The sequence below is a fragment of the Chanos chanos genome, chromosome 5, assembly GCF_902362185.1.
Source record: "Chanos chanos chromosome 5, fChaCha1.1, whole genome shotgun sequence".
Taxonomy (NCBI): domain Eukaryota; kingdom Metazoa; phylum Chordata; class Actinopteri; order Gonorynchiformes; family Chanidae; genus Chanos; species Chanos chanos.
In genome coordinates, this window is record NC_044499.1 from 30,501,927 (window position 1) to 30,528,979 (window position 27,053).

Genomic DNA, 27,053 nt, shown 5'->3' on the forward strand with positions numbered 1-27,053 from the left:
GATTAGTGTCAGATTAAGGTTTGCCAATATTTCTATGTAGTATAATTGTCTCTTTCATTCTAAGGACCTCTGGGTTGTGATGGAGGTCAAATGAGCAAAAGTACCTTTTACACCCAGCACTAGTGGATTTAAACTATTGTTTTCCGTTTAAACTGTGATGAATAAACAATATTCTCTCTTTGTATGTATTGTAAATGAAAAATGTACAGTTTTTTTTGTAAGAGAACAGAGGACAACATCCTCAGTATTCAAAAGCATGGTATTTCCTGGGAATGGCAATATTTCAGTGGTTTCCAGTGATTTTAGAGGTCACCCTCAAGGTTATCCACACATACACACACACCAGGCAAAAGCTTAAACTATTCTTTTCTCCCAAAAGACTTAAGAAAAAAATTTTAAAGTTTAGTTTTAGAAGCTTTTTTGAGCAGAGGAGGCACACAAAAATGTTTGACTTTTGCAAGATTTATTTACATAGTCATGAATGCTCTCTCTCTCTCTCTCTCTCTCTCTTTCTCTTTCCCTCTCTCTGTCCTCTCTCTCCTCTCCCCTCTCTCTCTCTCTCTGTGTGGGACAGGAGAAAAGAAACAACAATTGCACATCCACACAAACATTTACTACTCCATCTCCTCCCACAATATATTCATAAGACAAACATCTTGATTAATTCTACACACAAAACAGATGCAAATGCAATAGCTTACACAATACCGGACATACAGAAAACAGCACAGTGTCTGAGGCCAGTTTGTACTCTTGAGTGAACATTAGTGCAAGTGTTCAATCGAAATCCAACTATGGCTTTGCAAAAAGACCAAATTTGGTTAATGCAGAAGCGAGCATTCAGAGGAGCGAAACTGTGGTAAATAACCGAGAACTTTGTGAGAACACGAAAATCTTTTATGTTTTCGTAATCATTTTGTGAATACTAGCAATCGACTAGGCTGGTCAGTCTTCCCTGAATCTTTTCTTATATCTTGTTTTCTTTGGGCTTTGAGATGACAGTAACAGACGTGACAGAATGTGAAGTAATTTAACTCGGGCATCCCCGGGCGACGATAAGACTCGCCAGAACCAGTAATTATTTGTATGTGTGTGAGGGGAGGCGGAGGGGTGTTCGATGGATGCATGCAGTTATGATCATTCGTGGTAAATTAACAAGTTCTTTTATATAAATATTAGTTATGACTGCCGAGCATGCACTTAGAAATATTCTCGATCACAGAACAGAAAGGATAAAGAACGTAGACAATAACGATATTTGTGCAGAGATTACACTGTCATCAGGTTAAACAAAAACAGCCTGTCACTTAGTGTAATCAAATATCAATTAATTCAGCTTTCTTGGTATGCCAAAAATACTTCTCCCCTATTCGCTTGCACTCGTGACGCACGCCTGTCTCGAGCGAATATGTAGGCTCACACTTACGCCTGGACTGTGCGCACGGATTGCCGGGAGTACACAGACTGGCACCAATTTTCAAGCTGTCACTTTACAGCTATGACTTTTGTGTAACTCAACACCAGGGTTCGGGGTCCAAAACGGATCCTGAGAGTTTTAGAAGGGAAAGGAAATCCAACCCCAGGAACGGGATCTCTCTCTCTCTCTCTCTCTCTCTCTCTCTCTCTCTCTCTCTCTCTCTCTCTCTCTCTTTCTCTCTCTCTAAATGATTTTAGGATTTTGCTGTGAAATAACAGTGGAGATCCATACAGGGAACAGCACCCAAGATGAGCTTGATGTCTGCCATAGACACCAGCGCCTCCGTTTATCAACCAGCCCAGCTTTTGAACTGGGTTTATCTTTCCTTACAAGAAACTCACAACACCAGCGCTTTCGAGGCGTTTAGACCCGAGTCCAACTCGTCCCAGTCGGATCTGAATTACAACAAGTCAACCGCTGCCGATGTGAATTCGCCACTCAACTCCAACTATCTCAACAACTTTTTGCAGCAGCAAAGGAATGAGGTTAGCGGCTTTTTGAATGCATTCACTATATATCTCGCTCCCTCTTTCTCTCTCAATATAGCACAGCCAGCTGCTCGTTGAAATACAGGTAAATGCCATTTTTTTAGTGTCTTGCTTCTACAAAAGTCATTTTGCTGGCTCAGCTTTTGACGTGTAGCCTGGATTGGGGCAATCTTCAACTGTTACCTCGGTTTAGGTGTGAATAATTCGCTCTTAATGCTATCAGTACTATATGACATAATTGTATGAACAGCAACAACTTTACTATTACATTCTTACTAAGAACAGTTTCATTTATAATTTCATACTTCACACACACACACACACACACACACACACATATATGTATGTATGTATGTGTGTGTGTGTGTGTGTGTGTGTGTGTGTGTGTATATATATATATATATATATATATATATATATATATATATATATGTGTGTGTGTGTGTGTGTGTGTGTGTGTGTGTGTATATATATATATATATATATTTATATATACACATGTGTGTGTGAATGTGCTCGGTGCTTCATATACAGACTACAGTAACAGCACTCATTACAGACTTGAATATGCTCACCATCTACACTCCCACTAGTCTGTCTGACTGTTTATAGCCGTATATCTTAAGTGCATGGGAGTGAATGAGTACTGTTTACAGAGTCTCTGTTGCGTTGTCAAACACTGGAGTGCGTTGCTGCGTCTGGGCACGGAACAGTGACTTCAGAAACCCAAAGCCAAAAAGGTTATGTGTTTGGCAATACTAACAGAAAATTTGCAGATGTGGTGAATTTAAGATTGTACAGTCGTTACTGCTGTTTGCTTAAATTTGTCAAAGATCCACATATGCATGAAGCCTTGTTTTTAATGTCTTGTCAAAATTAGTTAAATAGGGGACCATGGAAGCAAGTTTCCCATGAGGGCATGAAATATTTTCCCACTGGATAGATTCCTATGTGCATGAGTTGGTCTGTGAGACAGAGAGAGAGAAACCACTTTTATCATATAAGTTCATTTTTATACATTCAGTTCTTTACGTTAAATGCACTGTCCCAAAGCATCTTGCTGAGTTTGGATGACACATTTTTGTTTTCTGGTGCCATATCCCTCCTCAAGGCCCCAGATAAGGAGCAGGTGTCAGTCAATGCCTCCTCTGGAGGGTGAACCAGATTTAAAAAAGGAAAAAACACAAACAGGCACTCACACAACTTGTGTTCACAATCTGTTACAAAACAAACCGACTGATCAGAATATGTAAACAAAATGACAGGACAAGAAGGCCAAACAAATCAATTGTCAGACTGAGTTTGGCCCAAAGCATTTTAAATGTGTTGTGGATGTCATTTGAGAGAATAGAAACAGTGAGATAGATACTTTAAATCAAAGCCATTCATACCCCCCCCCACTGTGCTAACCATAATGAGCTAATGTGGCAAAGTGCACAACGCCCCAAAGCATGAGGTGTTAGTCTCTCTGGTACAGTTTCTCATCTGGTTGGATTTAAAGACCTTGTTTTTCCATATTTTATTAAAACAGTCTGTTTCTATGCAAATTCTTCACACTAAGTTCGAGTTTCCGTGTTTACTGTGATTTTGTTTGTGAATGACACAGAATTTTCTGGATTATTGTTAATCGAATTGGGCTTTGACCTTATGTGTTTGTTTGTCTCCCTCACTCTCTGGCCTAGAAAGTAAATTACACTTTGAACTTGGCAGAATAAAGATCTTTTAAGTCTTTAACCAGTGCTTAAAGACTAAAGTATGTGCGAAAGTGTAACAACAATACTGGAAGTGACTTTTGAGGTAGAAAATGAGCACTCAGTTAATATGAAAAAAACGATAATGTGTTATAAGACTTCACAACAAGTTCTGTGAACAAGAAAAACGTTGCTTTGCCTTTCCAGTGTGAAACCAGTTTGAACTGGAGTTAGGCACTTACAAACATGCTCTTATAACTTTCTGTCCTAAATTGCATTTCTAACTGAAAATGTAACTTTTGGTCTATCTTATCTAAATCTGTCAAATACTTTCAGAAGTTTTGCTTCTCAGAAGCAGTAAAATTCTTACATCGCTTGGCTGAGGTAATTACTGTGTGCTGTGTTGCTACTATAATGAGTCTTTGCTGAATCCAAACGCTTCTGCTCTTATTATATATCTGGACAATTATAATGAGAGTTATAATTTAATCTCCCAAGTTACTGGTTTAAATAGAAGAAAACACAAACCTTAGGAACATTCAAGTAAAAAATATAAGCAGAAAAGCTTTTGCCAGGAAAGCTTCTTGGAGCTCAGATGAATCTGTTGTCTTTGCAGATTTGTGCATTTTTTGATCTATGACTCAGTAATTTAGACAAAATTTCTTCATCTATCCTGTCCTGTTCAGCTGTATATAACTTTGATCCAAAATCTTGTTGAGCACAAAACATGCACAGCCTTTTTGATTATTCAGACAGCAAACAGTCTTTCTCTTGCTTGATAAAGAGAGAGAGAGAGAGAGAGAGAGAGAGACAGACAGACAGACAGACAGAGAGAGGCCCTGTTTTAAGATGTTTAATTTGAATCTTGAGAGATGAAAAGGTAAAAAGATTTTGGAACCTTTAACACACACGCATGCGCGCACACACACACACACAGTACTCTTCTGTCTTAGCCTTGCTCTGTGTCCTTGGAGGGAGTCATTGTGGTACACTGGTGACTGAATAGACACTCCTTGTGTGATGATAGGGTGGCAGTGTGTGTGTTTACACGCCGTTTCCTGATGTCAGGGGGTGACCATGGAGGACGTGCAGGTAGGCAATGGCCCCTCGCTGAGTTTTGAGAAGCTTGAATGCAAGGTTTCAGCATGGCACAGTGCCTCGCTGCTCAATGAATTGTACAGCAAGCAAACCTTACAGAGCAACCAGCATGCATTTGACACAGGCCGGTGGAACTGGATGTAGTTAACTAACTCACTAAAATGAGAGAAAAACCCCTGAGAAAATAGTGCCTTTACATCCTTAGACTCTCTTTCATAGTCATTTGTGAAGAGGTGAGATTGTACATTTCTGCAGTTTCTTACTGCTGGCTGTAGATGTAATAATGGGTAAATTTGAACTGGAGAGAGATTTTAGGAGAAGTCAGTCAGAGAGTTAGAGGTGACTTGATCAGTGATGGAATGGTTGTCATATATCAGGCTGATGCAATTCAAGACAAGGTCATGGATGTTAACATAAACGTCCTGACTGTGTCCTTAAAGTGTTTTATCTACGTGAGCGATGATCGGGGTTCATTCGAAGTTCACAAGTTGAGTTTCTGCATTTCTACTTCAATGTGCTGTCTTTAATTATGAATGAGAGAACGTTTGCGTGTCCTGCTGGGACAAGGAAGTGCCAGTAAAGGCTGGAGAACTCCAACTAAAGCCACCTGCAGGTCAGCAGGTTTTTGTCTGTGCAGTTTGTCTGTGCTAAGAGAGCTAACATGCTTTGCCAGTGTAAAATTAGTCAGCAGATTTTGGCTTGAACATGGCTTCTTACTTACTCTTTCTCTCTCTCTCTTTCACACACACACACACACACACACACACACACACACACACACACCTCTCTGTGGTGACTGACTTCTTACATATGGCGAAGCTCAGAGCAACAGCCGTTGAAACAAACATTTTGGAGAATAAATTGACTTGGAGTCCTCATTAGGCATTTGGAGACAACATCAAATGGTATATGGAAAAACATTTGTCTCTGCTTTTTTTTCCTTTCCTTTTTTTTTTTTTTGGAGAAGATGGAATTCTGAAATGTATTTTCCTGATCGTTTTGGAACACGTACATGAGGAGTGTGTTGCAAAGATTTGACGTTGATTCCCCTATGCACTAAACCTGCAGATGTTTTTGCCCCCCCTGTGTTTTGGTTCTTGTTGTTCTGATTGTGGCCTGTCACACAGTATCCTAGTGGTACCACAGTACCCGTTACCATCAGTACAACAGCATTGTTTGTATCCTTCAAAACAGTGAGAAATGAGAATTGGAAAAAAAAAAGTTGTGTGACAATGGCTGGCAGTCTTCCCGAGGAAAATGAGCGTTTCCCTCGCACAAAGAGCACGAAACATCTGTGGATTGGGAATAATGCTCACTTCTGTTATGGAAAAGGCGGAAACTGGCAAAAAGCCAGTGAATCAAAAGATCCCTGACTTACAGACATTGTCACCAAGCTGTCAGTGTAGAAATGGTAAAAGACTGGACAGTGACTCACACCAAATGATGGCCTTCTTTGTGTTGACATGATAGTGCACTAGGAAACAAACAATCATTTTTCCAATGTGAGGAGAGCACTGCAAAAAAAAAAAAAAAAATTCAGAAATCAGTACCAAGTTGTTTTCAGATACAGATAAACCACGTTACACAACAGGTGTTGTATCCGCACCCAGAGCAAATTATATTTAACTGTGCCTAAACTTTGCAGAACTGGCCAAACAGAGTGTGTTAGGGACTGACCTGGAGTATTCTTAGTGTAAAAGATGACTCTTTTGCTCAGGGCTGCGTGTTTCTGCTGTGAATGGACATGTGTCACACAAGTTGATAAGTTGTCACATAAGTGTTGATTCTGTTACAGAGTGAAATTACAAAGTAAAAGTCAAAGGGGTCCAAAATATAAAGAGATGAATTATATTTAGACTTTATCTTTGACTTTATCTATATATCTTTATCTTCATAACATGAAGGTCTTGAACTTGATGTAAGCAAATGGAAATTGTTTTTCAAGAACTTTTGAATGCTTTCTACTCTGATTCTTTTCTTGGTTTTGTTTTCTTACACAGGCCCTGACTAATGGCTTGTATAAAGGTTCCCCTCCTTATGGATCCCTCAACAACATAGTGGAGGGGTTAAACTCTCTAACAGACCACTTCTCTGACCTGTCGCTGTCATCTGAGCCACGCAAGCCCAGCAAGAGACCCCCACCCAACTATCTGTGTCACCTCTGCTTTAACAAAGGACACTACATTAAAGACTGCCCTCAGGTTAGGCCTTTGGAAAAACTATACTACTGCCCCTCTCTCTCTCTCTCTCTCTCTCTCTCTCTCTCTCTCTCTCTCTCTCTCTCCAGTTCTCCTTTTTGCTGTTTGGTAACCCCGTTTTTCCCTGTTTTTTTTTTTTTTTAAATCCTTGTTTACACCTTGTTTACATAATATTAAACCTCATTTATTGCTTAACATGTTTTTAAAGACAGGAAACAGATGAATAATCAGTGTAAAGTAAAAAAAGCTTTTTCTTTATCGCACAAACCATTTGTCAAAGAGAAAAACTAGCATGTGGTTCCTAAGGTGGTTATTTAGAGTTGTGTCTTAAAAATAGCAGCCATGCACACAGATTGCATTCTATATAAATACTGAGCAGTGTGTAAGAATCATCTGTTATGTGAAAGACTGACCTCAGGCATTCCAATAATTACAGAATGGTATTGAGTCAAAATGTATGGTCAGCTAGAAAAACTGGCCAATGTCATGACTTTGTTTTATGGTGTTTCCGGTTAGCGTATTAACTGAATTATGATATTTCAGTTCATTCGTTCATTTTTCTGTGACAGGAGTACCCCCACCCACCCACTCACCCAGCACCTGGTGTTTATTTAGCATTGCTTAGGTTCTCCATACAAACTGCATGAAGGATTAGGTCAGTGATTCTCTAGGCATGCAAAGATTGAACATTAGAAATACTGTATCAACTGCTGATAAGGGAGATCAATAGATCTGAATGGGCCTGTCTTCATTTACAGATGGACAGAAGTTTCAACTACTTCCCTTAATTCCCCCCCCCCAAAAAAAACAACAAAAAACAAAGCAAAATAAAAAAAATCCTTGACTGTTTCTAATTTGCTTGTTTAAACTAGCTTTATTATAATAAAGTCAGGTCAAAAAATAAGATTCTTATGCACTAGTACAAAGCATATCCAAATGATTTAGATTAATAAATAGTTCAAAGAATGAATCCATTAAAATTAAATTTAAAATGAGCAAAGCAAAAATGAATCAAAATGGTGAAAACAGAGGAATAGTTAATGTGGTTCAGACATGCATAAACACTGAACAGACATTACACAGTTATATTATTCTAGAGGAAGATTCATTTTTGCTCCCCCCCCTCCCCCCACCAGGCTTCCTATACAGAATGACTTCCAGTGATATACACATTCGCAGCAAGTTCCTTAGTGGGGGTGGACCTGCAGTCTGTCTTCAATTACCATCCAGGACTGAGTAAAGGAGTAACACAGGAGTTTAAAAATGAGAGTAACAGCAGGAGGACAGCTCTCCTTACACATCCACAACTTTAATGAAGAGATGGAGAGATTAGTAGAGTTCTCTTGCTGATTATCACAGTCGACACTCAAGTTTTTTTTCCCACCTGAACTATAGTTAGTTGGCACACAGTACTAAGGGAGGAGGGCAGGGGTGTGTGTGTGTGTGTGTGTGTGTGTGTGTGTGTGTACGTACGTTGGTGGATGTACAGCTCTGCCTCTGTAGGGTTTGTATATCTGGAATGGCTTTTCCAGCACCCCTCGCCCCCCCGTGGGTGATCTGGATCAGACTGCAGGTCTAGAGGAATCAAAGAATGTCGTGACCCAATAAAAACAGCACAGCTACACAGGAAGTGTGGGAAGAGACGGGGGGCTGGGGGGGCATGTGTGCGTGTGAGTGTATTCCTGGCTTGGTGATTTCACTGAAATCTTCTTCGTCTGAAACAAAATGCCCTAGTTGGAGAGCTCACTTTTCACTGAAGAGCCATGGCTATGGATGATTATATAACTAATGGGTAATAGAATGTCCCCAAAGCTTCTATGTAAAAAGAAATATTCTTTTATGCTTTATCTTCCAAAGGCCTGAAAGCTGCTTCACACAACCACATAAACTCAAACTCAGTTCTGCATGCTCTGTAAATTATTTCTTTTTTTTTTTTTTTTTAAATTAGCGTCATTGCATCTGTGCAGGGGATTTGAGAGCCATATCAACAAAGAGGCCATGAAGCTGCACTGATGGAGAGCCCTGTTCCCTCACACATATAGGCTGGTGAAGCAGAACATTCTGTGCTTACTAACCCTGGATGAAAGCCATGATATCTTGGGAGACACTTGCATTGTATTTCAGAATTTTGGGCTGCACTTTTCTGGATGCAACCAAAAGGGTATAGAAAAGCGTTTTGTGCGCACATGTTGCTTCATGAAATATATTTTCTAACAAGAAGTCATCAGGTGAAGTTGAAGTTAATGCTGTGATAGAATTCTAGTTAGGAGTGGTTCCTGAAAAAAAGTGGCAAAGCATCCAATACTGGGAAAAAACAACAAAAAAAGCTCAATCTTTTGGCCTGGCTATCAAACTAAAAGTACAGGATCAATTTCATGCACCAAATACAATACACAAAATGTACGCATTCATTTAAGTGCTATATTCTGTAGAGTTTTTGTAAGTATAGCGCAACACAATGTGGATAAACTTATTTAATACACGTTGACAGTGAATAGCAGTGAGAAAGCCATGTTTACGGAGTCTTTGTAAAGTTTTGCCTCTGTTAATGTCAAAGGGTCTGGGATGCATTTGGGCTTGGCTAATGATGCATTTACTCAGTAATATGAGTGATGTCAGATCACAACATCATGTGTTGCTGCATTTTGAGCCTGATCTAAGGAGAACCAAGAAAACGATGGCAAACAAAAGATGTTCTTCAGTTCTTTGAACAGACATCAGTAAATCCCTCTGAATGATGTATAACAGCAGGAAGAAGACAAATGGGTTTTTGTTCTCATCTGGGAGATTTACAGTCAAGGAACCTGAGATGAGCAGGCACTGATGTGCTGGAGAAGAGCCGCTTTTATTCGCCTGCTACTGAACACAGCTACTGAACACAGCTACCACACTGAATTCAGATTCTGGTTCATCATTCAGTGTCTAAGGATTAGAGTTTATATGGCAGCGAGACTGAACCAATAAACATGTGCTTGCAGAAATGCAATCAATTAAAAAAAAATCTCTCTCTTGAAAATCAATCTTCAAATGTGGAGAACGCACAGTGCTGTGGATCCCAGCAGTGTCTTTGCAGACTTTCAAGATTGGACATCAACTCAAAAACCACCACGACTAATTCTCACTCACTCACTCATTTTCAAAGCAGCTTATCCTAATTAGCGTCGCAGGGGGTGCTGGAGCCTATCCCAGCGCTCATAGGGCGGAAGGCAGGAAAACACCCTGGACAAGTCGCCAGTCCACTTCAGGGCAGACACACAGACAAACACACTAACACACACATTCATACCTAGGGGCAATTTAGTGTCTCCAATTTGCCTAACCTGCATGTCTTTGGACTGTGGGAGGAAACTGGAGCTCCCGGAGGGAACCCACACAGACACAACTAATTCAATTGCTAAAATCAAGCCTTAACGAGTTAACAAGAGGCCTTGATGAGTTGTTTCAGGTGTGCTAATTTTTATGGCTCTGTGGTGCAACTGATAGTGCACTGGACTGCTAAGAAGCCATTAATGTGGTAATTCAAATGTCGTGGGTTTGAGTCTAACCAGAGTCATAAGATTTTGATGTTTTCACTGTTCTGTATGCATTTTTATGATGCGGATTTCCTCCCCCCTCTGACTGGTAGTACTTAGTACTTAATTGTGGTTAGCGTAACTCATTGCTGGAGATACTCTATAGTTTATATTATGGGGCTACTGACCCACTTGTAGTCCGCTCTCTTATTTTCCTTCAACATTCTTTTCTTTGTATCTGGTCCAATACTGAACTTAGTAGTGGCACAGACAACTCGTTAATGGCTATATGCTTGGTTTGTATTCTGCCTGTCTTTGCATGAAAGTGTCTGCTAAACGAATAATTGTAAATGTGATTCTTCAGGACAACTGATCTGGTTATCAGAAGTCAAAGGGGAGGTATTTTGCAGCTTGGCTTATGCAGTTGCTCTTTATGCATCCTGTATTCACATACATCTTCAGTGCATCTTGCCTACTGTCACACTGGACCTGTTCATATTATTTAGTTGACATTTTGCATTCTTTGCCACTGTCATTTCCTCAGCTAAGCTGCTGAACTTCTGAAACTGTAAAATTCTTTAGTCACTGACAGTGTGCAGAGAGTGGAGGTAGTGGTGGTGGGAATGGCTGAAGCCAAATAAGGGTGGTATTGTTTGTCTTTTAGTCGGCCATAGAGTAAGAGGTCAGGGAGTCAGGGTGCATTGTTCCCTCCACGGGAACCTGACTGATGCTGCCTAGGAGAGTAGCATGAAGGACAGAGCAGTGATGTCACAGCACAGACAATGGAACCTCACATGGGAGTCAACAGAATGTTCAGCTTCACTGAAATCAATGGATGCTTTGACCCACAGTCCAAAGTCATTTCCTGGAGAAATGTCCTCTTCTTGAGTTGTTGAACTCCTAGACTTGTTGTGCTCCGTCTCTGATGTCATCACTCTTTTAATTCTGCCTTTCCCTCCTCATATCTGCGCTTCTTTGGCATTAAGGTGTCCTGTCCAGCCTGAAACTTAATACATGGAGCCATATGTTGAGACGGTGTGATGCACTGCACATCCAGATAAGGTGCAGATATATAAACTCTTTGACATAAGATAAGGACCCTTAGCTCATTTTGTGGTTTGGTATCTGGTGACACTTTAGGGTGAACTAAGTATGAAGTAATAATCAGCAGTAACCCTTTGGTCAGAAGAGAAAATACACATCAGACACAGGTATATGTTGAACATATGGCCCAGTTTTGACTCAAAAGTCTCCTTAATAAATGATCGTAACTGTTTTCGTCCTCATCTGGTGTTTTATTATCTGATAAGATTTAAGGGTGTGTCCCTTACATGGTTTGGAGCTAGGAACAACAGAGAGAAGCTACAGTATGTCACACATTGACACATTGTCCAGTTTATTCTCAAAAGGCAGTAAAAAAAAAGCCTTTAACTGTAGATTTTTCCGTTGTTTTTTTTTTTCTTTTTGAGCAGAAAGCATCATGCCATCATGGCCTTGATGAGAATGCACTAAAGCCGTGGGTTTGTCGGAATGTTTTGAGTGTCTCAAGTGGTCCTTGAGCAGTCTTTGGAAACAGGAAAAGACTACTTACAAAAAGCCTTCTTTGAATAATGTGGAAGAATGGACATTATTGTGGGCCTCATGTCCAAAAGGCGTGTCAAATGACTGGCCAATACAGTGGTCTATGATAGTCCTGTGGGATTGTGATTGGGCCATGGCTGTTTACCATGGCAACTGCCTCATGTATGTTGTGTGCACAAGCTGCACATGGGTAGATTAGAAGGCCTTTCTGCCTGGGTGGAAGCAAATGTGAAAGGTTCCAGTGATGAAGTGACTCTTTCCGTGTTCCTACTAAGCAGGATTAGGAAATGACAGAGGGAGGGGGCTTTGCCTTTCAGAGGACAAGGTTTTATCTTGTTTATCATTGTCTTACACACACACAGACACACACACACACACACACACACATACAGACACATACACGAACACACACACACACTCACACACACACACACACACACACACACACACACACACACACACACACACACACACACACATACAGTCACAATTTCCTAAAGTGCCATCCAGCTTCAGAATTAGATTTACTTTCATCCGCAGGCACCGTGTCACAAATAGAATCACACTGAACTGAAACCAACTCATGTTTTCTTTTGACAGTCACTAGAGGAGAGTCCAACTGTGAACAATATGTTGAATGACTATTAGAAAACACTCGGCCAAGTTACCCAAACAGCTGAGGGAACCATATATCGATGTGTTATATCACATATGCACTCTGTACCACCATATCTCTGGCAGTGGAATTTGTGTTACGCCTGTGTAAGTCTCACCATACAGTGTTTTGGAATAAGCTGAGAATGTTTTTGCACAGACGTTTTGTGTGGTTGTTTACACTCACTAACCCACCTGTCCTTGTCATTTCTTCCCCTCTGAAACTTAATGCTGGTGCACAGCTGTACAAGTCACTGGCCTGAACCTAGACAAGACCAGGGCTCCCATTGGATTATGATCCGACCTATCGCTGATCCTCTAGCTTTTGACATATATAGGGCAAACACCATTTAACATCAATAATACTGTACCCACAGAAGCTTTGGCCTGCCTCTTTAACAAATGATAGGGCCTGAAAACTTTTAATGTTGGGAAGGTCTGGACACACAGGAAAGCTGGTGACTTTTATGACTCTGCTGAACTTTCACTGAACTGTCACCAAACTGTTAATCACTATAGACGGTCCGTAAAAAGGGTATGTTTGTAGACAAAGGAATCAGCACTCAAAGGTAATTTGTCCAGGAGTGATAATAAAACACTACTATGCTCTCTGAATACCGAAATGGAAAAGGACTCCTTTACTCTCTATGTTTTTATTGGAAAGTATCGCTATCCTTTTGCAAGGTCATCTGCAACGTTATTTATCCCTTAAGTACAAGAATAACTGTGACCTTAGGCTCTGGGACAACATTAGAAAGTCGTGTCTGCTAAATTCATAATGGGAATTGTGGAGATCCTGTAAATGGTGTGTGATTGATTCTTGTGTTACGAACCTTCAAAGCAATCTCGCTGTTTGACAACATCGTAAATACAAGGGCATGAGGGTGGAAAGGGGGATTGGGGAGGCATCACTTACTCTCCACAGCTCCTAGCAGTCAATCATTGGTACCACAAGTATCTTTTATCACCCCGATTTATGAGGATAAGCACTCATTGACAGAAAAATACCTTTGCGTGTTGAAGAGTTTCCCGTTACCAGAGCTAGTGCCAAGTGCATCTCTGATTAACAGATGTACCCAAAAGGAATCTTGAAACCAATTGTGTTTGATCCCTCACTGATCTCCAATTGTGTTTGATCCCTATGTAGGTCGTGCACGTCTTGTGTTCTCCTCCAGATGACAGGTACACCTGAGGCAGACTACACATGCACTCTACCATGGTTTTTGCAGTCAACCTAAGACAGCGCTAAAATAAAGTTTGTTCGACCGCAGTAAGAGCACCTCATCTGACAGAGGATCTGGGCAGCGTGCTTCTCCCAGCATGTGTCCTCAGTTACGACCCCGTTGTCTTCAATTCCAGAGATGAAGTTTACCTTTTTGTCCTCTCTGATGAAACACTGAGGAACACTGTGGACTGTCCAACCTCAGCTAGAGTAAAACTGTAGCTTAATCTTTTCTTCACAGCCTTTGGCATGGTAGCAAATTAAACTCCTCTGGTGACCGACTTTATCGTTGCGTATGTAATAAACCTGTTATGCTTTAAAGGCTATTATGGCTAAAGGACTTTTGTCACAGGGTGGACACAAATTGTGAACTCTTTAGTACAGTATTGTTAAGTGCGCTTAAAATGTATTTAGTTGTAAAATGTATTTGGTTATAAAATGTACTTAGGTACATTTTATAGTACAAAATAAAAATAGTTTTTGAACATATTATACTTTTGACTCAGAACTCAGTATCGCTGATTTAAACAGCATTCAACCTCAAATTGAGGAAGTGATGATATTTTGAGAATAGTGTGAGAAATGCTGTACACTCAGAAGCACAATATTCCCACAGAACTGAACTTGAATAAAAGTATAAGTGCTCAGAAATGAACTGGCTGATTACAAATGACTTGACCAGTTTTAAGAGAATTCAAGTTTCATTCTCCAAACTCTATGGCTGGCTCACAGAGAGAGCACTAGAACTTGGTTAAAGAGACAGAATCCCAGAGTGTAACATGACACTTGTGGGCAGATGTTGGTGTTGACAGGCCAGATTGTGGAATCCCTGCACATACAGAGCCTGATAAAGCTTATGTTTCTAAGACAGCACATTTGATTACACATGTGTGCTGGGGTTTTCTATTTCCACTTCAGCTCTGTCTTATTTAATTTCCTCTAAAAATGACTAGCTCTCTGGACTATAGCTGCAGACACCTGTCAGATATTCCTCAAGATTTGCAAAGGCGATTAGGAATCACTTTCCTCAAAGTCAGCATGGATAATGCATTCCAGTGTGGTCTTTCATTAAATGTATTATTTTTACATAACATATAATCCCGAGAAAGTATCTTATTGTCTGCTCTGTGACCGCATGGTTTGCTACTTAGCAAGAGGATCCATGACAAAATGGTCACAAACCTCATTCAACATCAAATGCAGGACAATATTTGGATGTCTTGCGCAACGTCATTTTGAAGAAATTGTCACTTCATTTAGAGGAGTCCTATGCTGCCTATACTGAAATGAGAACAGTGAATAAAACTTCTTGTTTTCATTTTAATCCCTCCAGTTTACACATGGTCATGTATTCAGCAGAGTAACATGCATGAAGGATGAGCTGTAATTACAAACAGCAGTCTGTCGTCCCTCTGCCTGCTGCTGACCGCAAGGTGACTCTGGTTGACCCCAGAAGCTTCCACTGGCTTACTAGTGACGTATCATATTAAAACACTTCTCTCAAAACCACATCCTGTCAGTCCCAAGAGCCCGATCCCAAACCAAACTAACCTTGCTGTTTCCTCTCTCTTACCACACTGATACCTACTAACATAGAGGAAATAGCATGGGCCCAAAACCCTGTTCTGATTGGTCTAGAGCGGGAGGCCTCTGTGACTCATTGCCCAGTGTGACAGACATGTGGTTATTCTGCTGGGAAGAAGAACCATGTCACACACAGCATCAGGGATTTGCTAGACTAGTGAATGTGTCACAGCTGTCTTTAGTTTACAAAGAGAGAATGAGGGAGAGCGAGAGAGAGAGAGAGAGAGAGAGAGAGAGAGTAACTGAGAAGAACAAACAAACTGTGTTTTTTTCCCTTTGAGCATTGTTATTAATGATCTGAGAACAGCTCTCACGGTCTGTAAATGTTAGTGGAACATGGTCATACTTACCACTGTAAAAAAAAAAAAAAAGTAAATCTCTGTGATTGCACACACACTGTGAACTTGTTTCTGCATTTAACCCATCCAACACACCAGTAGTGAACACACACAACAAATGCAGGAGCAGTGGGCAGCATTCCTTGCACCCGGGGAGCATATTAGGGTTAAGTGCCTTGCTCAAGGGCACACAGCCGTGGATGTTGGGCCTGGGAATCAAACTGGCAATCCTCCAGTCACAAGCCCGGTTCCCTAACCTTTAGACCACGGCTGTAGGCAAACCGTAAAACAATATTGCCATCATGGTTCTAACACACCGTTTCCGTTCATATATATGTGTACTGTTGAACGATTATTCAATGCACCAATAAGGATTTATATTTCCAGTTCAAATTAACCATATCGTACTTTAAAAATGTATTTCTGTCTCCGATGTGACAAATGGTTCTGCCTTTCACTCTGTTCCATGGGAACTAGGGTGAAAGTTGTTTCCGCGGGAGGGAGATGGATGAAGGGGGAAGGGGAGGAAGAAAAAGAGAGAGAGAGAGAGAGAGAGAGGCCAGTGAAGGTGTTCAGGTTCAGTTATGAATGCACTGTAGGTTATACTTTAGATCAGTTGTCTTCATGAAGTCTTGAAGAGAGAGGGGGGAGAACAGCCAAACCAAGCAGACAAGGCTTAGCAGGGGAAAAAAGCATTTCCAAACAACCCCCCTTCCCCACCCTCCCCATTACAGCTGGCCTTGGGCCAGGCTTCTGTCTCTGCTCATTAACACAGCACTGTATTATTCTATACACTGCATGTCATATCAAGGCAACTTCATTTTACTATTAAGACTCAGTATTTGACTGTTTACTAGACACAAAAGTAAGACATAATTATTGGTGTAACTGTGTCTGACTGAAATTTTTGAGGTCGGTATAACGTTTCTCTTTAAACAGACAGCCTAACTAAGTTGTAATGCTTACACTATGGCAGTGATGGTGTACTCATTAAGTTATTGAAGAGTGAAGACACATTGGATATAACTGGTCTCTAGAGCAACTGCTGTTTGTTTTAGCATTAATAGCCCCCCCCCCCCCCCAACACACCCTCCACACACACACCCATGTGAAGTGTGTTGAAGCACCTATTTTAGGATCCACATGACCCAGTCCATGGGCAAACTTCCAAAATCAAGTTTACTAAATATATATACTCTATGGGCTTTTAGAAATGTGGAAACTGTTCTACACAATTGAAATAGCAGCAAAGCCAAATTACAGCTCTAATAAACAAGTGATGAAGCTTTTATTATCTGCGTTCAGAAAGCAGTGATCAAGATAAAAGAATGGCACTAATCAGATTGTGTCATGGCAGAGTTTTAATAGGACGACTACCACACCGAACAGGAATGCTTACCTCAGCATTTATCATCAAGCCAGAGCAGCTGCACTGGTGAGGGATCAGCAGCAGACTCTGTACAGTCTAGAGGAGACCTATACAAGATCCTGTGTTATTTCATACACCCCTGAGTGCTTTAACGTCCACTGCTAAAATACGTGGTTTTCATTCAGTTATGTATATGCCCGTGTAGTCTTGATGTCTTTGCTTAAGTATTAAGAGGTTAGTGCTTTGTTAATCTTGGCGAACATGGAACAAATGTTAACGGTTTTGTTAATTGCTTGAGAGTAAATTTGCCAGAGATGTTTGATGTGACTAAATACGACATAGCAGCGGTTACTCGGTCGCAGTCTTGTAATTATGAAAACTGTTAACATCTGTCCTGTGATGTAGTTGAATCTGAGTTTAAAATACGGTTAAATATGGTACATTAAACTATGGGGGACTCACATATGCTAAATTTTATATAGCATCTACATCATGCCTGACGCGCTGAAGTCAAAGTGGATATTTACTTGGGGCTTTTTTAATGGTACTTGGAAATTCTAAAACTGCCACTATATGTTCAGCCGCAGACCACAAGAGCAACATCACTTTTACAGGATGCCCTGAGTCTCCAGGGTGGCTCGCAGAAAGGGCAGTTCTCTCCTGCAACGTACCATGGGTACAGTAGTTCATTCACGCAAACAGTGAAATGGTGCAAAAATCTCCCCGTAAAATCTGAATGAAGAAATCAAGAGTTCAGCTCTATCTTTGTGTGTGTTAACACATAGTCATACACATAGACTGTGCATCTAATAAGCTTGGTAAATGGTTTAAAGATTTGCATCAGTATTTTCAGTAATCAAAATACATTTTCCGCAGTATTAAAAAATAATGGTTTATAGAAGAAAAACCCCCTCTGCATTCTGCCATGTATCATTTAGTGTTCCTTTTCCATTCCAAATCTGTGTAATTCCAGTAAAGGCCTATCTCTGTGAACATCGCTCTCTCCTGTCCATTCATTATGTGTTGTCCTTTTACTAACAGCTGGGCTTCTCGGCTGGACAGGCTGAGTTTGGCCAAGCCAAACAGACCAGAGGAAAGAGACTCAGGTTTGTTAGTGTGGAGTAATAGACCGCATGGCTATTTCCCTGTTCCCCTCTTCTCTGGGATGGGAGTCCCACGGGAGCCTAGGAGTGTGTGTGTGTCTGTGTGTATGTGTGTGCGTGTGTGTGTGTGTGTGTGGGGGGGGGGGGGGGGGGTGTAGCGGGGTGTTCCAGCTCGGAGAACTCCATTGTTTATTCTGATGGTTTCCAGATGCTGGCAGGAGAGGGGTGGGAGGTGGTGATGGCCAGCCTCCCAAACCCTTCACACTGAGATCTGAAAAAGTTGTCCAGGCCTATCAGGAATGCTGGAGGGAAAAAAAAACTCAGCTAGTGGTAATGCAGTGCAACAACCACAAACAGAACATTTTAAGCCCTTGTTAAATATTCTGTAAATGTTGTCTGAAGAGGGTTAATGGTAAATATTCTGTAAATGTTACTTGAGGAAGGTTTTGAATACATATTGTCTAAATATAATTTGAAAAAGGTTTAGGTAAATATTCAGTAAATATTGTTTGAAGAGGGTTTTTGGTAAATATTCTGTAAATGTTGTTTTTGGTAAATATTTTGTAAATGTTGTTAGAGAGGTATGAAATCTAGAGATGTTTATTTAATGGTTGTAATGCCCTGCTTCTCTTACCTCATGGTTCATGTCCAGACCTGCTCAGAGAGCAATGAGACTATGGTGTGTAGGAGCAGAGTTGACTAATATTTCAGGATGAAGGCGAAAATTCCTTGGAACAATGAGAGAAATGAAGTCAGTGTGATACGAGAGCACAAATGCATGTTTGGAAAGTTAAATAAGAGATTTGCTGTCCTGGTCCCGGCATAGAAACCTCCTGAATTAGATGTGTCCTATTCATCTCTGTGCTGGCCTCAGAGGGTTTTTTTCCTCTCCTGCCTGAATGTTCTCACAGTTAAGGCTGTTGTGAAGAGAGTCCAGATCCACTCGATAAAATCATTATAGTCAGAATCATTTGCACAGCACATTAAAATTTTGACAACCAGCTTTGGAATTTTATAGCCTAATCTTAACACAGTCTGCTTATGTCATAATGGAATTTATCAAATCACATCTTTCCATTCGAACTGCCATCCATCCTGTGTGGTCACATGAGTGTGCTGTGTAATATCAGGGAACTGAGTGTATGGATATACTGGTGTGTGTGTAAACTATGAGCCATCCAGGCCTGTTGCTTCTGCTGAGACGAGAATTGTGTTTTTCATGTGCGGCAAAGTCAAAATCATTTCCTTTAGCAGGAAAATGATGCTCTTGGCCTTTTGGTGTCTTTGTGTGTGTGTGTGTGTGTGTGTGTGTGTGTGTGTGTGTGTGTGAGGGTGTGCATGTGTGAGACAGAAAGACTGTGAGAAAAAGAAAGAGAGAGCTGGCAATGGACAGTTGACAGTGACCTGTTACCTGTCTTTGTTTTTTGCTACAGCACCTCCTTGTGGTGAATCCCTGAAATTGCTTATCCAAAAAAAGTGTAGAACAGTGATTCATTTCAGTTCTCAATAACCTTTCAAAGTCAGAATCTGCTTCACGGATATGAAGCAGAAACATGCTCCTTTTTGTCTTCGTCTCCACTTACCACTTACAACTTACCTACAAAGAACAAAAATACCAATAAACAAATATTAGGTTTGCACACTATCACGGTGTCCCAGATCTGTAACTCATTTAAAGGCACAGTCAAAGAGGTGTTCATCTTCAAATTACACAACCTAGCTTTACAGCATGATAAAAAAAAAAGTAAAACTCAATACATTTCAGCTGATGGCAGCAATTTGATACTCAAACCCCGTCCAACTTTGTCAAAACAGGCCTTTAATGCGAAGCAGAGAATTGGGGCAGATTTTTTTTTCTTTCCTCATACATTTTTTTTTCTTCCTTCATACGTTTGGATGATGGCTTGAGTGTTTTCTCATGTTGGAGACCAGTGTGGACTTCATCTGGGCTTGATTTACAGGTCCTGACTGTACTCTGAGCTCTGATTGGTGGAGCCCAGCCAAAAGCTAGTCCAGCTGGGTGGGATGACTACCCTGTTGAGGTATGTGTCCTATAGGCCTTGGTCCATTCCTATTGGTTGGTTATCAGAAGGCCTGGGCCCCTTTCACGTTCCTCTGGGATCACAGATGGAGGCATGAAGCTTTTTTTCATTTGGAAATGAAAGTTTGAGAGCAATAGCCCCCCGTCCCCTTCTCTCTCTCTCTCTCTGACTCTCTCTCTTTCTCCCTCACTCTTTCTTCCTCTCTCTCTTTCTCACTCACACTCTCTCTCTCTCTCTCTCTCTCTGTGTGTCTCTCCCACATATCATGAAAATAAAGATTTACTGGTTGGGAGACAGGAGGTGCCAACCTCGTAACCTGTCAGACATTAGTGAATGTGGTGCACATTTTCCTTTGTGAGTCTTTTTGGCCATCATTCAGGGCTTTTTCCTGAGGCTTGGCTCATTAGAGATTTAAAAACACAGGGCGTCTCCAGTGTTTTTAAACACACGCTGGCAAGAGCACCGATGATATCACTTTTCAGCTGTTAAATCATTTGCTTTTTAATTCAATTTTGCGCTGTGACAGCATTAAGTATTTAGGAAATTAGATGAAGTATCCTCTTTCTGTGGACCTTGAATGATGATACTTTTGCCATCTAGGGATACTGTTCTCCTATAGCAAGAGAGAGAATGAAAATGAGTGCTAGTTCATATCTTTTTTTCCCCCTAACATGCACAGTTTGAAGACATAGCAGTCCAAGAAGCACGTTTCTCTTAAAAATGATATAATGTATAAATGACTAATATTTCCTCACTTACCACAGTTTTGATATTCATTAAGTAGCATTATGACTCAACTGTGCCTCTTTTTGTTCTCTCCATTTCCCAGAACAGCCCAGGGAACATCTGTGTTCAAATAGCTCATACAAAAAAATATCTCTTGTGTTATGAAGTCAGAACATTGCGCTTAGAATGCTCAGAGAAGTGTGAGAATTCACTGAATGTTTTTATTGAATGTTTATCGTTTCCTAAATGTTTTTATTGAGCATGTATAGTAAGAAGCAGATCTACATGTTGCTACTAGAGCTGAAACAGTGCTATAGTTAAGCCCAAAATTATTCATACCCATGCCAAATTTTGATTTATAGTGAATTTTTATTTGACCAATAGGTTTCATTTGGCTGGAAATTACATAAACAAGTGACAAAAGACGGTAAGACGTTGTGTCAGAGATGTTAATGATAAATTTGAACTATTTATATGTTTTGTTTTTGTTTTGTTCTGTTTTTGACCTTTTTACTAAAAATGTCCAAAATTATTCATACCTCTTGAAATTGTCGCAAATTTTTGAGAAAATGCAAGCTTCCATACCATAATTCCAAATAGTCTTGATCATTTCCACCGTGTTCTAGAGCATTCTAATCAACTATAAATTAAGAGCAGCTGATGAAGTAGTTCTCTAGTCAGTCAACTGCAAGTCGTGGATAAAACCAAAGAGCTTAGTGAGGATCTACAGTTGTGCATTGTTGTTGCTCAGAAGATGGAGAAAGGCTGTAAAGCCATATCCAAGTGTTTTCAAGTGCCAGTGGCCACAGTGCAAAGCATAATCTAAAAGTACAAGGAGTTCCACATTGTGAAAAATCTCAAAGGGCGGGTGTAGGAAGCCAAAAGTGACCCTGCGCTGGGGAGAATGGCAGTGCGAGAGGCCAAGCAGAACCACCAAGGCCATCCTGAAGAATCTGAGCAATGCTGGTGCCAACATCTCAAGGCAGACACTCCAGCGGACACTGCACGAGGCTGGTCTATATGGATGCCGACCAAGGAAGACTCCACTTCTCCAAGACAGGCACACAAAAGTTTGCATAACCTTTGCAAAAGCTCACCTGGACAAGAAGAAAGCTTTTGGTCATCCGACCACAGAACTGATGAAAAAATGTCCAAAAGCCCCGTTTTATGAAGCTCTTATACAGGTGTAGCCCATCTGGTATCCACAAAAAACACATTCGCCTCCTTCACCAAAGAGCTAGTTTTCACCGTAGGATCACAGAAAGCCACCGCCCGGCTAATTGTTTTTTATTTGTATTCTCAGGTTTATTCAATGTATTTGTGGTTCTTTTGAGAGGATAGATGCAGGGTTTCATCCTCAATACACCTGTGACCCTGTTGAGCGTGAAAACCGCAGGAGGGTTAGTCTCTCGGACATACGGGTAGACAACTGGCCAGTCTGCTGCCTACAACCACATCCCGTTCAAAGTCGCTTCCATCTTTTGTCTTCGCTCTTTTTTTTTGTTTATATATATATATAGATATGGACACACCAACAGTCCATATGCACCTGGATTAACAGTTCTGTCTGAACACACAAAACTGATTTTGAGCAATAGGTCATTTTTTGGCTTGAAGAGGTAGTTATAGTTAAAGTGCTCCCTTGTAGTGCGACAGCACAATCAGGCTCCCCTGGATGGTGAACACTCAGGCTAACACTATGTAATAATCACTGTCCTCATGAAAACTTGTGGAGTAAATACATAAGCATGGAAGAAACTCAGATGCATTTATTGAAAGCTGTTGTCCTGTCTTGTCTTTATGTGAACCCTGTCCCCAAGTGGAAAAGCAGTATGTTGCGATGACATTGCCTTATGACTCTGCGCCCCCAGTCCGCCCCCGAGCGTTCAATGCCCAAAGGTTTGTGTAGGATTTGTCAAGAAATTTTGAGATGGATTCAGCTATTTTGTGCTATAGTGTTGTGGACGAATGGCAGGTTTGCAGAACCAGCACCGCAGTCAACAATGATTGAGTGATACGTGTGAGCTTTGTGGGCTTCACACACGTCCATCTAGCATCTCTGTTTGGTCTTGGGCTCTCAGCTGCAAGGATCCAGGTTCAGTTCCCACACAGATGTAGGAAAATGTGCACGTGTCCGGTGAGCCTCCGTTGACTGCCATTATACTGAAAAAAAAAAAGGAATGAATAGGGGGTGTTCATTTCATAAAGACACATCCATAATACCTTATAAGTTAATACACTAAACTTATATACAGCCAGTGGCCTAAGGGTTAGAGAAGCGGGCTTGTGACTGACCGGTCACCAGTTTGATTCGCAGGAGAACATCCATGGCTGATGTGCCCTTGGGCAAGGCACTTAACCCCCAACTACCCCCTGGGCACATGTGTGCTGCCCACTGCTCCTGTGCTTAGTGGTTGTGTGTGTGATCACAGAGATTTAATCTTAATCTTAATCTTTAATCTTTAAACTTATCTATACGTCCAGAGAGTGTACTGCTCATCTCCTTGGTCGAGCGATTGAAACAGATGTGGTGACATTAAAGCCGACTTAAGTCACACACACTAAACAGTGTCATTAATTACCCGCCAATCTCTGGCCTCTTTCCCATTCACGAAGTGTCTGGAGCTGGTTTGAGGCACAGCATTGTTAGAAGAGCGAGGCCTATCAATTTCAGAAGGGAGGGGCTTTCGTTTACTCAGTTTTAAAACGAAGAAACCAAAACCCTTTGAAACGCAGTGCGTTCTGCGATATTTGAGCCTTTGGAGACAGCAGTGTTTGAACCAGCTGGCACGACCTTCATCGCGGCAAGTGGGTTGTGTGGTTACGCTAAGCCGTGCATTAGCCAGCAAACCATTCTCATCAAGTCTGTTCTCATGTACACAAAGAGGAGAGTCTCTGGTTGAATGAAAAACATGTGGGAACGTATTAGAAGGTTCCAGATGTGCTGTGTCGTTGTATGCTGTACCGTCTGATCTTGATTTTTCTTTTTTTTTTCAAACCATATTGGAAAATCAAACGGAGGTATTTATGTTTGGCTTAAATTACACAGAACTTAAACTCAATCAAAACAAATCAGGGTAGATTTTTAATTGGAAGCAGACTCTGAGTGCGTGTGTGTGTGTGTGTGTGTGTGCGTGCGTGCGTGTGAATGTGACAGTGCGTGAGAGTGTGTACTCCAAGCAAGCTTGATTCCCGTTGGTCACAAAGTGAAGGAAGACACCTTGATAAATCTATACAGACTGAAGTAAGAGACTCACAGCCAGTGGATGAAAGGACATTTCCTTATACCTTTGCAGGTCACAGTCTTACAAATAACATTTCACAGGCAGGTTATTGTGACTGTAAAATCAGTTCCTGTACTTACTGAGTATATCCTGTGATGTATGCTCTCTAAGGAGCCAGTCAACAAATTTTTAGCAGCATCAAACATTTTTGTCATTTCTAATTACTTAGATATCTTAATATGATGCTTTTAAGACAGTGTTCATTCGCTGGTCTAATGTTATTTCAGGCTCGGCCTAAAGGAGAGGGGCTGACACCTTACCAGGGGAAGAAAAGGTGCTTTGGAGAATACAAATGTCCCAAATGCAAGAGAAAATGGATGAGTGGCAACTCGTGGGCGAATATGGGACAGGAATGCATCAAATGCCACATCAACGTTTACCCCCACAAACAGGTACGCTGTGTGGCGCTCAGTCCAGAAGTGATAGCTGATGGGTAATAATATATATTGATACACTGGACACAGGCATGTGCTTGATTCAGACCTCTGGGTATTAGAGAACACAGTGATGCTAATAATTCATTTTGGTAGTAATCCATTTGTTGTTGAGTGGTATGTTACTGAGTCTTAATTTGATGTCAGATGAACATGGAAGGATTTGTCTCATCCCATTCAGTCAGGAGTAATCACTGTGGCTATTAATCTAACAAGATTAATGTATTATTGGCTATACATATTTATTAGTACAGGAAGTTTGAACTTGTGGTTTGGACAGTGTAGAAGCTGAACATTGGCAGTTCTCTCCCAGAGAGCTTGAAGAAATGAAAAGTTTTCATCAAGTAACATGCAGACAACTTATAATAACGTGACAACATGCGAGAGAGACAAACAGTTTTGGCAGCTCATGGTGACTCACTGCCTTTTGAAGTGAACGTTCAGTTGGTTTTTCCTTTACTTTGGTGGTTAGTTGTGTGACAGGTTGTGTTTATGCAGACAGAGTAAGAGTGTATGGTGGCACTGATGACATTACAGAATATGTTCTGAATGCTAATATGATCTTCAGATGTGTGGAGATTTCTTACACAGTCCTGCAGAAGGACAAAACCCTTAGTTCATCATCTAAGATGAAAAAAAACATGTCATCTTAAAGGAATCTCACTTCTTTGAAATGTCAACATGAATTATTAGTAGCCTTGATGATAATGTTTTGTTTGAATTCACATGGAATGGATGCAATTCAGCCTCGTGCCTGACTCTTGTAAACTGGTATCACTTGTACTTCTCTGTACCAACCAAAAAAATAAAGAAAGAAATACAACCCTTTCAAAAGAACAGTAAAATATAGGCCATAGAATATTTGTCTGGGCTGTTATAAAAACAGACAATATGGAACCTATAGGGGAAGGCATGGAAATGCTTAGGAAATAAAAGCAGAATAGAGTAGGTGATTAAGACAGCTTGGCCCATACACTGCTTTAAACAGACAGAGCAGCATATGCGGAGAGGGTAGCAGAGGGCCTTGTATGACTCAAATATGTTCACCTTAAATAATTCACAGATGACTAAAAGATGGTGACACAGATAACATACTGATTTTTCAGAGGGAAATATACGTTAATCATATTAAAGGAAGGCTTCGCTCACTTTTCATGTTTATACCACCATGTTCTTGGTGATATTGGTATGAAATCTTGGCCCCATGCACTCTTGTTGTCTCCAGCTGAGAATGCTGATGATAGCCTCCCTGCTCTCTACTGTGACAGTCAATGGAACACACCAGACTCCCATTTACAGAACTGTTTAAAGGGGGAAAACAAACAAACAAACAAACAAACAAAAAAATCATCTTGGTGAGAAGACGAGGAGTCAGTGTACCCTACGCTTAGCAAAAAAGCTGTCTAGTCATTAGTGCCCCTTCCTTTCATGGGTATTCATTTTAAGCAGGGAACAGATATTTTTCATCAGAATCTTTACTAATCAATTTTAAACATACTTTATGACACACTGGCTGTCTCTGGATTTTCAGCTAACATTAGCAGTGTTGTGTCTTTGCCTTGTCCTACAGTGGCCTGTCGTTCCACGATAAGTCCAGTCTGGGCTTCTACAAAGTGGAACAGGCTCAAGCCAGGCCCTAAAATGGCCCCGTTTATACGGCCCCTGATAACTGCACTGTGGTTTGGGTTTTTAAAAAGTCCATCAACATGGCTCTTTTCTGCTACCGCCAGGAAAAGGCCTAATAACGTGAAAAAAACAGTAAAAGAAAAAAAAAGAAAAGAAATAGAGTCAGAAGATGTGAGTAGTAGTAAGTCTGAATCTTAAGTCTTAAAAGGACTGATACAGTCTGAACAATAACAGCGCTGAATTGCATTCATATGACCTCCTTTTGATGATCCATGTTTGTTCTTTTTGTGCTCCCTTAGAGGCCTTTGGAAAAACCGGACGGGCTGGACGTTTCGGACCAGAGTAAGGAGCATCCGCAGCATCTGTGTGAGAAATGCAAGGTCCTGGGATATTACTGCAGGAGAGTGCAGTGATGCTCCTCTCTAAAAGATCAGCCCAGCAGACCCACAGACACAACAAACACATGTTCAGGCTTTACCGTTGATCCTTAGAGCGCTTTAGACAGATATGAAACTGGCCTTCAGTTATATTTTAGTGGCTCTACAGGTCTCAAAATGCATTCACTCTGAAATACACCTGTGCAAAAAGATGGTTTTCTGTAGCCAACACCATGGGTGCATCAATGC

At 40.9% G+C, this 27,053-nt stretch overlaps 1 protein-coding gene across 1 annotated transcript; it reads left to right on the forward strand.

Annotated features, from left to right (window-relative positions):
• Positions 1 to 1,725: 1,725 nt before the first annotated feature.
• LOC115813337 (zinc finger CCHC domain-containing protein 24-like) lies at positions 1,726 to 26,840 on the forward strand. Its single transcript, XM_030775978.1, has 4 exons — positions 1,726 to 1,962; positions 6,755 to 6,955; positions 24,595 to 24,759; positions 26,727 to 26,840. Exons 1-4 carry the CDS (start codon positions 1,726 to 1,728, stop codon positions 26,838 to 26,840), a joined length of 717 nt encoding a protein of 238 aa, XP_030631838.1.
• The last annotated feature ends 213 nt before the right edge of the window (positions 26,841 to 27,053 follow it).